The 16,582-nt window shown below is 41.4% G+C and overlaps 1 protein-coding gene across 2 annotated transcripts in view; it reads right to left on the reverse strand.

Moving 5' to 3' along the window:
• The window catches only part of PKHD1 (PKHD1 ciliary IPT domain containing fibrocystin/polyductin), a 261,123-nt gene that overhangs the window by 99,848 nt on the left and 144,693 nt on the right, over positions 1-16,582 (reverse strand). For both annotated transcript variants that reach the window (XM_080584577.1, XM_080584576.1), the window contains 4 exons: positions 12,227-12,404; positions 11,520-11,715; positions 3,146-3,211; positions 1,285-1,404 (listed from right to left, as the gene is read on the reverse strand). In XM_080584577.1, the coding sequence (XP_080440703.1) occupies positions 1,285-1,404; positions 3,146-3,211; positions 11,520-11,715; positions 12,227-12,404 (560 nt within the window). The remainder of the gene's footprint in view (positions 1-1,284; positions 1,405-3,145; positions 3,212-11,519; positions 11,716-12,226; positions 12,405-16,582) is intronic.

Below are 16,582 nucleotides of genomic sequence, written 5' to 3' on the forward strand. Positions count from 1 at the left end.
ACCCTCTCTGTAAAGAAATTCTTCCTAATATCCAATATCCTAACATCCTCTGGCACAACTTGAGACCGTTAATAATGTCAACCATCCTCATATCTGGAAGATCTCCCAAAAGAACTTCCAGCTCTAAAGAACATGGTAGAAAGCAAGTTAGCTGGTCAGAGAAGGTCTGAAAAAAACATATAGACCTTGCATTGTAGAGAAAGATCAACAGACTTACAAACTCTCCCAGCAAGTGAGAAGAGAAACCCCAGACCGAGTACACTTCACTGAAACCCCTCCTCTTCCCTTCCTGTCCTCCCACCACTTAGCTCCCAGACATATAAGACTAAAGACTATGAGCCTGGTTTTCAGTACACCAATGACATATTTTTAACGACACGTGACAGAGAAGTCCAAACTACGATCGGGGCTCCACACCAAAATGCCAACACGAAGCAACAGAAACTTCTTTCCACAAAGGCTTCACATGCAAAAAACACATGGAAGAGTAAGAGACGTGGAGCAGTGTTAGCCCCATTTCCAGAAGTAGAGCTGTGGTAGGCACACAGACTTTTATGGCTTCGCTCAAATGAGGGGACACCAGATCCTATCATATGTCAAGTACATACCACACAGTATTCACAGGAACATAAGATAATTCAGTCTGAAGGGGACCTCAGGAGGTCTAACCTCCTGATCAAAGAGGTTCAACCATTAGGTAAAATGGTTATCACTAGTTTTCTCCTCCAGATTTTGCAGCAAGTTGCCCAGTATTTTTGCTAGAATACAGAAGGGTGTTCATGCAATAAAACTGTAAACTGAGTCAATATTTAAATATAACTTAATTCTGAGGTTACAATACAGATGTAGGCTAAGGCATCCACAGCAAACCGACCTAGAGATTATCACTGATACTGGGAATTGCAATACGAATGGAAAACTGTAGAAATGTGAAATATGCTCCCTGCACAAAATGCAAAGGTATGTCAAGAGATGAGATCTTTGTTACCTGTGATTCTGCTCCTGAAGTAAAGTCCCTGCATATAATTAAGCTTGAGTATCAGTATGAGTAAGTGTGTGTATGTTTGCATATATGTGTAAACAGAAAAGAATGATTACCATTCTGTTCCAAAAATCACACTTCTTTACTGTGGACAAGAGTCCAACATGACCAGGAACAAATGTGGCACCCCACACACACTAGAATGGACCTCAGTGCCGAGGAGCATACGTTGCAACACAAATACCTATCCAAATGTACACAGACCCCAGCAACCCTAGAGAAAATAAACCCCTCTTCCTTACTAGGTAAGATGATGACATCTTCCCCTGGGCCTGGGATGCTGCAGTTGAATCCACCCCAGCCTTTTTCTACATCCTTCCATGTCTCTGGGTGCGACCATTTCAAGACAGCATCAGAAGGAACTACAAAACAGGACATAGAAAGACATCATTATCATTTTCAGTAGCTGGAAGAATTATCATTTCTTTGATAGTTAAGCATCTGTGGTATTAACATCCTCCTTTTTTCACTGATGAAGCAACAGTAACTGCTTTTTGTTATCTTCCATCCTTAAAAGAAGTTTCCCAATAGAAAAAAAAATCTTTCCCAGAATCATGTTTTTGGAGCTAAAGGGCAGGAAGATAACTGAAAAACAGATTCAAATTCTTTGGGATCCAACAAAACTAAGCAAACCTTAAGGTTTATCATCACACAGCTTATATTACGCTTTGTGCATATGCTTCACAACTACTTCATTATTTTTATGTACACCATCCAAAGCTCTGAGCACTTCGAACACAAAGTTAAAATGAACAAGTGAAAATAAAATCCAGTCACCTCTGCTTGGTGACAAAACCAGGCTATCAAAATGGTAAATAACTCTACCAGAAAGCACCAACTCTTCTCATGCATTTTTCTCCACCAGTGCTCTAGAAAACAGATTGAATTCCCAGTGTGTGCTAAAGTATGAAAGGTTTAAAAAGAAAGAAAGAAAGAAAGAAAGAAAGAAAGAAAGAAAGAAAGAAAGAAAGAAAGAAAGAAAGAAAGAAAGAAAGAAAGAAAGAAAGAAAGAAAGAAAGAAAGAAAGGAAGGAAGGAAGGAAGGAAGGAAGGAAGGAAGGAAGGAAGGAAGGAAGGAAGGAAGGAAGGAAGGAAGGAAGGAAGGAAGGAAGGAAGGAAGGAAGGAAGGAAGGAAGGAAGGAAGGAAGGAAGGAAGGAAGGAAGGAAGGAAGGAAGGAAGGAAGGAAAGAAGGAAGGAAGGAAAGAAGGAAGGAAGCAGTAATCAACTCTCACAAGCTTTTTAGCCCTTAGAAAAAACAGTCTTTATAAATTAATTGCCTACCTTTGCCGTGCCATCAACAGAGGAGGGGAAGCCTTCGGGGAAGTCCTACACACTAAGTTTAGCATGCCCTACACTAACGCAGACAGGGCCTCCCTCTGGAGGCCTCTGCAAGCACCTACCTCTGTCCTACAGCTGTGAAGGAAATTCTGGCATTTTTCTTTCCTGAGCAGGGCTTCTTTAGATATTGAAAACATAGGGGCAAGGTCATGCCTACATGCGGTGGACTAGACGCCACTCAATAACAACGTGGAGTAAAAAAACTCTCTGTTGCCAGCATAGGGAAACAGAAATTAACTCCAGGTTGAGCTCTTCAAGGCTGGGTCTTTGTTTCCTTATCTGTTTAGGGGGAAACGCTCTATAAAAAAAAAATCTTTAAGCTTTATTGCTACATAAATCGTTATTGCCGTTAATAAACAGCAAGGCAGCTATGAAACTAAGAGCAAATTTTGGAGGTTTTCCTCATCTCTGGTGTATTATGCTGTCTGACTCAATGTGTAACTGTGCAGTAATGTCAAACTATTACACTAAGATCACTGTGGAGCACTAAAATACACTGTAGTTTTACATTCCTCGTGACCTTTCTGATCTCGTATGATATTTCTTAACAAAAGTTTATAGTCTTTTATAATGTGGAATCACACATTTATCACAAGCAATGGTAGATATGGCTCAATGAAATGCTTAAATGAATGCCAAGAGCCCCTGTTGGGTTGATAGATGTACAAAATATTGAAGTGAAATACAGCAATATATTTCTGAAAAAGTAGTAAAAAGGAAATAGCGTGGCTGCCAGACCAAACCTTTCAAAAGACTGTCACGCACCTGATGTAGGTAAAGTGACTCTTTCCTTCTCTTTCAGTGTGACCTGAATTATGTCAGCTCCTGTGACTGAAAACGGAGAATTAAAGGGAATTACAGCAAGGCCTTACAGATTAACCGAACCGAACCAACCAAACAAAAATATACAGTAAATAATTGCTACATATGATTTTCTGAGAACATTTTACATTTCTAACAGCAAGATTTTTTAGGAACTATGCCCTTTTTTTCTACTCATTTTTGTCTTTTTTATACTTTGCAAAGGGATTAAACAAATACATTTTAATTTACAGATACTGAGGGTCTCAAGACAACTCATTAGAAACAGCTAAAAGAAAACATTCAACAATCAGAAATTCTAAGCTGGAACATGAATCTCATTTATCCCACTATAAATCCACAGCAGTTCCACTAACACAAGCAATATTACACCATTGAATGCATAATGTATTAACTGGCTCAAACAGCGAATTACAGCTTTTATTTTGCAGTTTGGTTTTGATTTTTTTTCCCCCCAAATCTGGTATCTAAAAGAGATGCTTTAATTAGTCAGACTTTATAGTCTGAAGACAGGGACCCTGTGTTCTGTGCTGTGAAAAGAGGTCAGAAGCAATTATCACAGTTGTAACCTTTCTGCCAGTTCATTGTCAGCAGGAGAAGGGCCAGGATAATGCAAATCAAACTAAGAGGAGCAGAAGAAAACTGCTTCAGACCCAGCTAAAAGGCTACCTCTTCTTCAGCTCCAGTGGCATATAAAGGCATTTCCTTTCAGTCACCAGACTGGAACAATCGTAGGTTAAAATAGAAACACTCTGCCAAACACATAAATCTCCTGTCCACTGTCCAACCCCTTACGATGACCCTAAAATACCATTGGAAGATTTTTTGGGGGTTAGAAGAATTGTATAAATAAAGCCATTGTCAGAACCTCCCTCAGTTCCAGAACACACCAGGAACTTTCCTACACGTGTATCAACCCACCGATGGGACTTCATGCCGTATTGTAATTTACTTATTTTATCTTTAAACAAGTCTCTGTACATTCAGATTGTGAGAGCCTCCCTTCCCTACCTCCCTCCTTTTCTCCCAGTGCAACTGAGCAAATTTAAAATAACTGAGGTTCATTAATTTTAAGTGTTCAATAAATTAGTATGAATAATCAAAAAACTTGATTCTTTCTGATAATTACTATTTGATGTCAGTTGAAAGCACTCGATTGAGTTAGCAGCATATGCTCCTATGCCAAATGAGGCTTCCATAATTAAATAGAAACTGATTCCATGAGGTTTTTCTCATGTCTGATTAATTAGTAATCAGGTGCCTCAGCCCTGTTCTTCAGTGACACCTTCTCTCTCGATGGTAGCTGTGGTCTGATCCATATTCACTCAAGCCAATCTGCCCCAAATCATCACACAGGGCTTAAACTGAACAATATCATGTCCTTGGGTGGCCACAAGGTGAACCTCTGAGAGGAAAAAATGACACGAAGATGCTAATTTAAAGTCTTTAGCATATTGTTCATCTGGCTTTTGGACAACACTCATCTGTAGGTACTTATCTCCCCCAAAATTACCCCTTGTGAAGGGCATACTTCTCACTTAACGTTAAATGATGACAAGCTCGTCAGTCTGAACTCTCACAGTATCACTGGAGGTATCTCAAAAGAGTTATGCATCCATCTTATTATACACATCGAGGATGAAATAGTCTATAGTGAGGTACCTTTCTCTCCCTCTCTCGACTATAAGGAGGGCAGGGTTAGCTCAGACAACTACAGTTAGATACAGGAATTAGGTGAAATTAATCTCTCTGGCAGAGCTCTTCCTCTTGGCTACCCCAGCTAGCCAGAAAGACAAAGTAGCACCTTCAGACCAGCAGTCTGGGATCATGAGGTTGCTCACAAACAACAATAACCTACCTTGAAAAGCCAGTTTTGATCTTTGGTTTTCTATTTATGGTGGCCTTCCTTATCTTGTCAATTATAGCAGGGCAAATTTGGAACCAAAGTGTTACATCAATACACAGTAGTGTTAGGAAAAGTGAGAAAACCAAGCCCTGACGTTATCTTTTTTTCAATAAATAAGTTTTGTCATTTTTTATTTCTTTCCCCTTAATTTTGCAGGCACTACAGTGCAATCGTCTAATTAAGGATGTATGTATTGTTCAGAGAAAAGCTGTTCTTCTAATTAAATCCTCAGGGGGCATAAAATCTGATCAATTTGCTATATAGATCTCATAAAGGGGTTCAGTCCCCTTACACAGTGAAGAAAGTAACAGTTAAGAGGTGCAGCCATGTTCTGAGTCAGATGCAGAACAAAAGACTCTCATATTTGAAGTGGCATCCAACCACACAGTGTGACAATTCAAACCATTATAAGCCATCGATACCCTATGCAGGAATGTGGGGCTGAATTCTCTACAGCCCTGACACTTGCACAATTATTAATGTCAACTGACTATAAAGTGCAATGGGTGTGAATCAGAAGCATTTTGTTGCTTTTTCCCAGAAAAACTCACGAAAACTGATCAAAGAAGGAAAGATACAGGCCTGGAGAATAATCAAGACCACAGTGACACAGTCCTTCTGTTTGTTTTGTTTTGCCATTGAGTATGTTATCATTGTTTCTGTACAGGACAGGAAGAGATATAGGCAGTACAGACGAAGGACATCATTAGTAAACATTGAATTAAGGTGACTCTTCACAAAATTTAGTTATAAGGCTCCAGGGTTTAGTTGTATAAAACCTTTATAAGGCTCATCAATTTTCTGTCTTATTACAGCTCTTCCTGGATGCTTGGGCTGTGAATCATAAATATAGGCCTTCTTGACTATACTCCCAGTAACTTTCTTCTGGTTTAGGGCTCCTTGAGTGAACATGAAGGAGGAGCAACCTAGTCTTTTATCAGCTTTGCAGTGACAGGGAATTTTGCCTGTGGATATTAGGAAGGGCTGAAACCAGGATAAATGGCTCCAATAGCCTGACTTACAAATAACAAGCGACTCTCTGCTATTTAACATCAATTGGGCTAACATACATCACAGGCGAATCAAAACTTTTAGACACCACAATCAACAACACGGTGAGACACACCTCTAGAAACTGGAGAAGCTGGGATAGGATATTTTGCCATCATCTGCCAGGGACTGTTAGAGCAGGAACGCAGAAATACGGTATCCTGGGGACACTGCAGTGAGGAGAAGTGATGTAAAATATATCTGGGCTAGTGGAGACTGATCTGGGCTAGCGGAGACTGCTTACAGCAGATCAGTATTTGCAGTGATGGAGATGAAGGCACAAAATTCCTCCTGCAGATATCACACAGTCGAAAGACCATACCTGAAAGGATTATGAGGCATTTCTTTATTTCTACAACTGACCTGCAGAAACAACTGATGTGGGGTGAATTTTATCGAGATGGAAGAACAGTCATGCCTATACAACTAGTCCCCTCAAACAAATTAACACAATTTTCAGGTCTTTTACCTGGGATTCCCCTTTTTCCCTGAGCAACAAGGCTGAAGAAAATTTCTCTGTGTATTTTCTTTATTCTAATACTAGAAACAACCATTCTTAAGAGCCTGTTTTTCTCCTATACAAAGCAGATACATGGAGTAAACCCATGGAGTAAAACGGAAGTGAGATCACTCTTTAGGAATTCAGAAAGACAATAAGTGTAATCAAATTATTTTTTGAACAACTACAGAAACTGCAAACCTGCTTCTGACACAGCAGTAATAGGAGGCTGGGCCTCAGGCTTTCTTAACAACTCACACATGAGCAGCCTGAGCAAAGTCAGCAGGATGACCTGTCTCCGCAAAAGCTGTGTCTACTGAAAAATGTATTTGGGGTAAATAAAAAGTTTGATAATCCTTTCAGTGATGTTTGCAATAATGTTTGTGACAAGCGGTTCAATTTTAGAAAAAAAAAAAAAAAAAAAAAAAAGCCAAGAGGGATGTGGAGATGAAGCAAGCCAACACTTTGTTTTATTCCAAAAGAAAATGGTTTAAACATTTCAAAAGTGAACAAAAAGGAAACAACATCTCTCTGGTTTTTAGCCAATTCCAGTATTGCCCAGAGACCTTAACCAAGGAGCAGTACCATGCTGTGGTACCATATGCTCGTATTTGTAACAGACTTAAAAAGCTCATAATGTTATTATTGTAATTTACACAGGATATTTCTCCTAAAAATATCCCAGATGTCCCAGTGTGACGTTTCTTTCCACCTCTGTTGTTACAATAATGGTGGGGTTTTTTTTTGATACAGTATGGTCACATCATGGGAAGGCCACCCTCCTGAAACATGGTTGAGCCACAATGGATCAGTGTTGAGGAAGCCACATGCTGGAGCCCATCACAGACCTTTGAGGAGCACCTCTCTTATGATATGGGGTGCCCCAGAGACAAACAGGGTGATGCTACAAAGACTGAGCAATGTCAGAGCAAAGCTGCTGATGTAGAAATGACTGAAGCCCATTGATTCCCTTGGCACAAGATGGCCCCGGCATCCTTGCTTCACCTTCACCCAGCACCAGTGGTGAAGGGGGCTCTTACTCCTTGAATGCCGATCCCTTTGCATGGTCTGAAAAGATTATTTTCAAAAGAACTCGTGGGTTGGTTAACAGGGTTGATGTATGTAGGTAGCAGCAAGCACTTTTGTTAAAAGATCTCTGCATAGGTGCCCCACATGGCAGAAACACTCTCCATTACAATTATTTCTCCCCATTCAGCTTCCCTTGCATTGTGCCACGCCAAGGTCTCATTTACAAAAGTGTGAGCATGCAACACATCAGGGCAACTTAACTCCTTTAATCCCCTCCATACGGTACATTTTCTTGCCTTTTGTGTCAGACAGACATTTTTTTTCTTCCCCAAAGAGAAACACTTGCATGTCGCTGGGCAATTTTGGACAGGGGGAGTGTGCACAGCGCCTGAGCCGGACACGAGCTGCCGGCCAAGGTGGCTTCGTTCAGCTGCCTGCTTTGTTTGAATAACAATATCTTCTCCACCATCGGGTCTTCCCTCCCCTTCTCCTCTTTTTTTCCCCCTGTGTGAATTCGGGAGCCTGCCCGTGAATGAGCTGGCATCTGATACGTATTTACCGACGTTAATTTTGGATGTAGCGCACCCCTGCCACTTCCCCGCCGTTTGCCCTAAAAGGCTTTCCAGCGGGCACAAAGGCAGAGGGTCAAAAGTAAGGTGACCCCTGACAGAATGTACAATTATTAGAACGAAGCGGGACACAAGCAGCTGTCGAAACCCCACCGGCACGGCAAAGTGCTTCCAAAAGTCAGCGTATGAATAATACGCCGGAGCTCTCCCCTCCGCCCCGCCAGGGCCGGCGACGTTGTGCGGGAAGAATGATGGCCTTCCCGAGCAGCTGCAATAATTGTGTCCCCATTGTCCCCCGGCCCTCCCCCGGCCACCCCCTACAAGTGCCCATTGTGGGCGCGGGGTCGGGTGATTATATGCTTGGGCTGATGCCGTTTGCGCCCAGCTGCCCGGCTGCTGACACACGAGCACCGAGAGGGGGGATCCGCGTCTGCGAGACGGGCCTCCAACATACCAGACCTTTTACATAAGTCAAACAGGAACAAATGACTCTTTATCGGCCCCTTCTCCCTTTGAAGTGGCGGCTGCTTATGGGTCCTTACAGCTTTTCCTCCTTAGCCCGAGCAAACATCCTCCTTTTGATATGCTACATGCTCATTATCTCTGCCCCATTTAATGATTTTTGATTGAAGGGTGGCAGCACGGTTGCCAAGAGGGTAGCTAAAGAGGCTCCACACAGGCAGGACTACAAGAAAGGCTTTCCTTGTGCAGCAGCCTAAATTTGGAGTTTCTTAACAGTGTGTTCTTGTTCTTAGCAGCAGATAAGGGCTGAGCGTGAAATTCTTAATTAAGCAGTAAATAGAGAGTGGGGTGTCAGCAGATGCAGCCTGTAGCCATGGAGACCAAGTCACATGAAGGAGGGAGCTGAGACTAAACGCCGGCCCCAGGCTCGGGCATGACTGACAGCTGAAGAATCCGACAAAGCTTGTAAACGGGATTAATTAGTGGGCTAATTATTTCATATAGTTAAATGTAACTAAAAAATAAAAACAGCTTGCAGAGTTAGGCGGGAAAGCGTTCTGAAGGCCAGGCCTTCAAGCGTTGTCCTCTCTGGGTTGGTGCGTGGACTTGTGGGGTTTTAAGGCCAGAAGGGACTATTGTGGCAGCCTTCCCCGACCTCCTATGGAGCATGAATCCTGCCCCATGAGGACTCTAATAGCTTCTCACAGAGCTGGAGCATATTTCTCTGAAAAGAAGCCCAACTATCATCTAAGGACCTTGAGTGATGGAAAGTCCACCACATGCCACGAGTCTGCTCTGATGGCTAATTATCCTCACCCTCTCAGCCTGCACAGAGATTAGGAGAGAAATTAAACGGCACACCAGGGCTACGAATCTGTTCGCTTTATTTCAGACTTCTACCCTACCAACAGTGTTAGATATTAGGTACTCAACACTGAATTATTGATCTCACTGCTATAAAAGTCCTGGCTGAAAATGTTCATAGCATGAATTATACATGTTAGGTGTTTTCATAAATTTTCCCTCGTGTATTCTGGGTGATTGTTTCTCTCTATATTAAAATGAGAAACAACATCGAGCTCTTCGTATAATAAAAATCAGAATGAAAGGAAGGCAAATGAGGAACAAGAATGTATCTATGATGCAAGAGTGATATATGCTGGCCTGATCACCTTTTCCCAGTCTTCCCAAGGCCATCATCGCCTCTATTTTCAACTGTAAAAAGAGGCCAAGAAACAGGCATCTTCTGAGATTTCCCATGCTGCTCTATTTATGAAACTGCAACTCAGGATATGCAAACTGAAAAAAGGTTGACTTTCATATTTGCAAGAACAAATTTGCACTGTGAGACAACTGAAATAATTTTTAAAAAGCAGTATTTTTTCCAGTGGATACCCAACATGATCTCTACTCAACAGCTGTATCCGTACTAGCAGACTAAACAAGGCCAAGCTATGGGACTAAGAACTGGCTCCCAGTAATCTGCATGGCAATATTGCTGGCCAACTTTCTGGCACAGCTTTGGCCCAGACTGGTGCACTCTCCCAGATGGTGACCATTATGGTTTGGGAGTTAGCACAGGACAGGGATCTTTCCTAATTTGAAGCCTGGGTGCATCCAGCCTGTTTTGAGAGAGAAAATGTTAAGCTGTATGGACACAAGCTGTGCAATACCAGTTGGCCTCAGGACCAGAGATAGACGTGGCAAGTATGACCCCTCAGACTGAGGTTAAGGGATAGGCTTCCTCATTTCTCCTCAGTTTTTATTGCTGTCAGACTGTTTAGCGGACTACCTGCCTTCATTCCAGCCATGTTTTCCTTTCTTCTCTCCCAGTGATTGTTCCAGTTGCTCTTTTCTAAGCAGATCCTATATGAGAAAGCCATTTGCATGCCATCTCCACAGTGTAAATCAAAAGCAATTCATTAAAATGAACGGATTAGATCAGTGACAAAATTCCCTGTTCCTGTGAAAATCAGAATCTTGATACTTTAGTTTCCCTGTATAATGAACACGAATGATAAGCTATGCTTCTCAAAGGCACAGAAGTGTGCCTCTCCTCTCTGCACTTCTAAAAGGCAGAAGTGCCTTTGTGATTCCAGATTCTACTACTATTAATGACAGCAAAAATCATTACCTTGCCTTTTACATAGAGAACTTAGACCCTTAGAAAAGAATTTGCTTGAAAAAGGGAATTATGGGAACTGTCCACATCTTAAAAGAATAAATTAAATTTGAAGGTACTGACAATTCTAATAAATATCATTAAATACCCGAATTTCTTAAAGAAGAGACCACCATACTTCATGATCCAGTGTACAAAGCCACCACTCTCAGATGTGAAGGTTTATGATGCTTTTGAAAGTTTACAGTCACAAGAAAAGACCTTGTTCAGTAATCCTATTGCTTTCAGTGGGCTTATCCTAGATAGATTGCACATGGTTTATTAATGATATATGTGATATGGGACCAGCTGACACCAGAGATCATTAGTGGAACTTAATGCCTTTTCCTCTCCAAAACACCAATTCAAATTCAACTGATGTCATCTCACCCACTATTTATGATACATTCCTGTTCTTGATAGATTAGGCATCAGCTAGATCAGATAGACACCAACCTGATGTGCATGCATTTACCTATTTGATTGGTCTTATTGGAGGACTGCATGCTTATTGAAAGGCCATTTAAAGACTTTCTTGTGTCTAAGGGTTTTTAATGCCTGGGGGCTTTAATTGAAAAGACATTAGCTCTGTCACCATTCTTGAACAAGAATGTACAATATATCCCTCATATTGCACTTACCCAAGTAGGTTAGCTTCCTCAGTCTGCTGTCAAGGTACCAGTCACAGTTCCTGTGATGACCATAGGAAGGCAGTGACTGGAGTGGTTGTCCAGTTCTTTTTCCACAGGACACTATAACCTCAGGATGGGCAGGAAGATCCTTGTGTTCCACCAGCAAGTAATTCCCAATTGTGAAGTTGCTAAATGTCACTGAATACTAGAGAAGAGGGAACCAAAATAAACACATCTGTCTCTGTGAATATAGCTCCACAGAGTACAGTATAACAGGAATAAAGAGGATGATGTTCCACATGTGCAACATATTCTTCTGCAAAACACGTACTGAAAACATGGAAGAGAGTGGGGAAAATTAAGTAGGAGGTGATGGTGAATGCAGATAAAATTCCCTTGTCACCTTAAAAGATACAGAAGAACTATGTCTTCTGAAAACCATCCTTTGATATGTCTCAAGATAATATGAATTTTGTAAATTTCTTAGCACCACATTGAACTTTCATCTACTATGTCCAAACTCTTATTCCTACTCCAAGTCACTTCTGAGAGCTTCAGGACTAGGTCGTCATATCTAAACCCTGCCTATAAATATAGAGAGATTTTTTGAGTGCACTTAACGCTTTTTTTTTCCTCTCTCTGCCCACCCAGAAAGATAAAAGCATGACTATCTCTTCCAAATATAATTTAGAAATTATAAAAACTGTCTGTGTTACCTGGAGCTGTTTGCTGACCAAAGGGTTGTCGAATGTCAGTGTGTAAGTCTCTTTATCCAAAAGAAGAACCATCCAGCCATATGGGTTTGATAAAGTATCAGGGACGTAATTGACTGTGGTTGTCTTATTCCTACTGTCAGTCACGGTTAAATTATAGGGAAAGTCTGGAGCCTCTTTTCTGTAGGAAAAAAAAAAAATCCCTTTTTTTTTACTCAGCTCTGTCATTTTGCAACCTTTACAGTTCTATTTTTATTTGAATTACAGTAGTATATGCTGTCTCTCTCTCAGAATGTGACTTCATTTGTGTAGTTCTTTACAAACACAGTAAGAAACGATCTCTGCCTGAAGAGCCATAAAAAGAGAGAAAGAGAGACAAAGGGTTGAAGATAAAAGGCACAGAGGAGCAAGGCTTGTGCCAAAGCAGAGCAATGGCAACAGCCAGGGTACCAACTCCTGTACTCCTGTACTGTCAGGATATTTCCCCATCCACCAGACTCATGATTCTCAGGCCCAACTTCCAGGATCTTCATCTTCATACAACGGTTTGATAGAGTTTCCTGGTTAGTCCTACTTAAGCAGTCAGAAGTTTTATTAAGGCTGAAGGTGAGAAAATCCTGTATAATTAAAAATGCTGCACTGTGCCTGGCTCAGCATGCAGTACAAAGCTGGGGCTGCTGCAGACTGATGAAAGACTTCATAAAGTGGGTGAACATTTAGTACAGCGTGTCTGCTGAGCATCCAAATGAGAACTCAACACTCTCTTTCACTAGCTCTTTCCTCTTCTAATTCCTATCCAATCTAGTCAGAGGAAAAACTTCCTGAAAATATCACCAATAGCAATGATATCCTGAATGGCTACAAACCCTTTAAAATTAAGACAGCTGGGGGCCGTTCTCTACTAAAAATAGCAAATAACGCAGTGAGGCTGGAATGGATATAACTACCTGCCTTGAGTATGGCCGAAAATTTACACTGCTTCCTCTCCAGGTACAGACTCCATCTTTTTCCTGCACATACACTTTTTTTCAAATTATGCTAAACTGACCTTGATTTTTGAGCTTCTAGCCAGATTAACTTCTTGCTAGTACTACTGTGAGTTTCCCTAAGATACAAGGCTGTGTAATGTAATGTGTAAAAATACAGAATACTCTGCTTTCAGGAATTCATTTGTTGAAGCCAACAAACTGCGTGAAGAAAAGGATAAAGATGAAAGGCCGCTAACCTTTCTGATGTTCAGGTATTGAACATCGTCTCTGCATGTCTGATCATAAGCTGTTTTAAAACAAAGATTTTAATTCCAATCCTCAGCATCTTGCATACTTGCAACAGCTCTTGAAACAAATACAAACTATGGTTTAAACTATGTTCTGGTTAGCTACACAGCGCTACTGCTCCACATCTGGAACTTGACCGAGAAGGTCTTTGAGCAGCTTCCAAAGACACCATAGAAGGCCTTACTGACTTATAAAGCAACACAGATGGACTTATTTTCTGAGTGGATCATGCCACTCACATTAAATATCAACAGAGAAAAAGTAGCCTATGCTTCAAGACTGAAGGTGATAAAATACTGTTTCACTCAAATTGGTACACGACACCCAGGCCCATGATATATGAAAGACATAGGAAGAGTGAAGTCACGGCAGCTGGAATTTACCTTTTTTAATTTTAAGCACTGAACTACGGTCATACCTGCTCCCTCTAGAGGCAACAAGGAGCATCAAGCTCCTCCAGAGGATGTCAGATGTGAGGTGGGCTAAAACGTTCTCTGCAGCTGCTTTTTCTCCATGACCTGAATGAATTTGTGCAACAAGACTTCCACATGAGAAATCACATTCTGATATCAAAAGTCAGGAAGAATAAATCCTAGCCTAAGAACCTCCTCCCTGTCTCCTTACTGCACATACATGCACAGACTGCCTAAGCTTGTCTGAGAATTTGATGCATCTCATTGTGGCACCCTTCTCAGTAGAAACTGGCAGAGATTATTTCCTATCCTGAGCATAATCCCAGTTGGTTTGCAAAGGGGTTAATGTGAGGCTGGCTAAATCACTACAAATACAGGAGGAACTCTGATGGCAGCATCCACAATTCCTGTTGAACACTTCCCATTCTAGAAAGGGTTTTACCCCATCATCACCAACATCTCCCATCCCATGCCCCCACAGTACTAGAGCTGCTTGTAAGAAAATTGTGGTTTCAGCTACAAAACCACAACTCACAAGTTTTTTCCTACTTCTTGCATTTCTACATATTATGCGTGGGGAATTGATAGGGATACATGCCCTAGGACTGCAGATCATTCCCAGCAGAGGAGAAGCCTTGCTGGCTTGCCAGGGTACCCTGGGGCCATGATTCTGCCATAAAGATGAATGCCGCAGATTTACGCATGAATCAAACGCTGCTGCAGGATCAAGGCAAGTTGACGATTTCACCTTTAGTCCACTTAGTCAGTTTTGGCATTTGAGCTGACAGTGAGCTAAAAATAAAGTCTTTTTATTGTATCTGAAACGGTATTTCTAACTATCAGAATATCTGCTCTCAACTAGATATCCTAGAATCATCCAGGATAGAAAAGACCTCTAAGATCACCTAGTACAACCTTTAACCTAGTAATAAAGTCCACCATTAAACCATGCTACTAAGTTCGAAAGCTACACGTTTCTTGGAGACCTCCAGGGATGGCGACTCAACCACTTCCCTGGGCAGCCTGTTCCAATGTCACACAACCCTTCCAGTAAAGAAATCTCTCTTAATATCCTAAACCTCCCTTGGCACAACTTGAGGTCATTTCCCCTTGTCTTATCACTCGATGCTTGGGAGAAGAGCCCCTCTTAGCATATTACTCAGTGCTTTAGACTGGATACAGCCCCCTTATTCAAGACATGCAATGCTAAAGTTCGTGTCACCTTGCAATTTGACTTTTGGTACATGTTATTTTTGTCCCAGCTCCCCCTTGCTGCTGCAGAGACAATAGAAAAATACTGTAGCAGTTGTCTTGGAGGAGGGTTGCTTGCAGATTTTTTTTTTCTCTTTTAAAATCAGGGTGGTTTTTTTTTTTTTTTTTGCTATTCTGTTGCCTGTCACTTTGGCAAAGGGCTTTCTGATTACCCAGAAACATTCAGCTGAGCAACAGCAGTGGGAAACAGGGGAAGTGTGAATCAGCAAAGAATCACTCAACCAGAAGATATTGGCAGACCAATGAAACTGACTGGAAGGAGTTTATAAGGCTTAAACAGCTTTCGTACTACTAATAAACCTCCTCTTATAGGCATTAACTGGACCAGGATATTAGGCTGCTAATTAAGCAAGTAAATGACAAGCACATTATTGCCACAGTTATCAGCACCTGCACAGGTATTCAAGAAAACATTTTTAGCAGCAGTGGCATACCAAATATAGTGTGGTGCAACATTAAACTCTCCTGCACACCAGGAATTGCCTGATTGAGTTACAAAGGTGTATAATGCCACAATAAGTGACAGAGACTCTGATGCATCCTCTGTGCAGTATAGAGCCTTGCTTTTTTGCTCTTTACTCTTTTTGTTCTTCATTGCTGGAGAAGTCTGATGAGACTGCTTTGACCACTCATTTTGGGGACTTCTTCCCAGTACTTCCAAGAAGCTACAAAGACAGAGAAGAAAGCCAGGAAGGGGCAATCCTGCTGGGGTGCAAGGAGGGATACAAGTCCACTGATTTGTCTGTAAGAAATTCAGGATGCCACACTAGCCTGGCAGACTCCCTGACTAGTGAATGCAATGTGAATCCAAGATAGTTGGACATGACCTTGATGTGAAGTTATAACGTCACCTCAAATAAATATCTTAAACTACACAGCTAACTTCTAGATGGGTACAGTTAAATGAAATACATCTTTCCAATATTCCAGGAGCCTTCACTGGGGAATTTTCATTTTGGGAAAAAATAAATAAATAAATAAATACTTTAAGCCATAAAGCTTTTCTGTAGAGGAAAGCTTTGCACAGCTTACAGTAAGATAGTCTGGGTTCCCTGACCTTCATTCCTTCCTAGGAAGGAAAGGGAGACAAAGACTGCCTGGCATCTTACGGCCTGAAACCTCTGGGGTTTCCTTGCCCTGGAACGCTGTGTCCTTGATTTTCATGTGTCTTGCACCCACTATCACATGCCCTGCTCCTGACATAGTGCACCACGCCAAAAAATAAAAATAAAAAAAAATTGGGGGCACCTGAAAAACTCTGCAACTCTGCACAGAAAACTTGTACAAGGAAACAATGAGCCTGATACTACATTCTCCTTGCAAGGATGTCAGCGGGCTTGTTTTTTTCACCTATATGCCAAACAGTCACCAAAATGGAAGCATCCTACTAATGGAAT

Source organism: Anser brachyrhynchus, assembly GCF_964034855.1.
Source record: "Anser brachyrhynchus genome assembly, chromosome: 3".
Classification (NCBI taxonomy): domain Eukaryota; kingdom Metazoa; phylum Chordata; class Aves; order Anseriformes; family Anatidae; genus Anser; species Anser brachyrhynchus.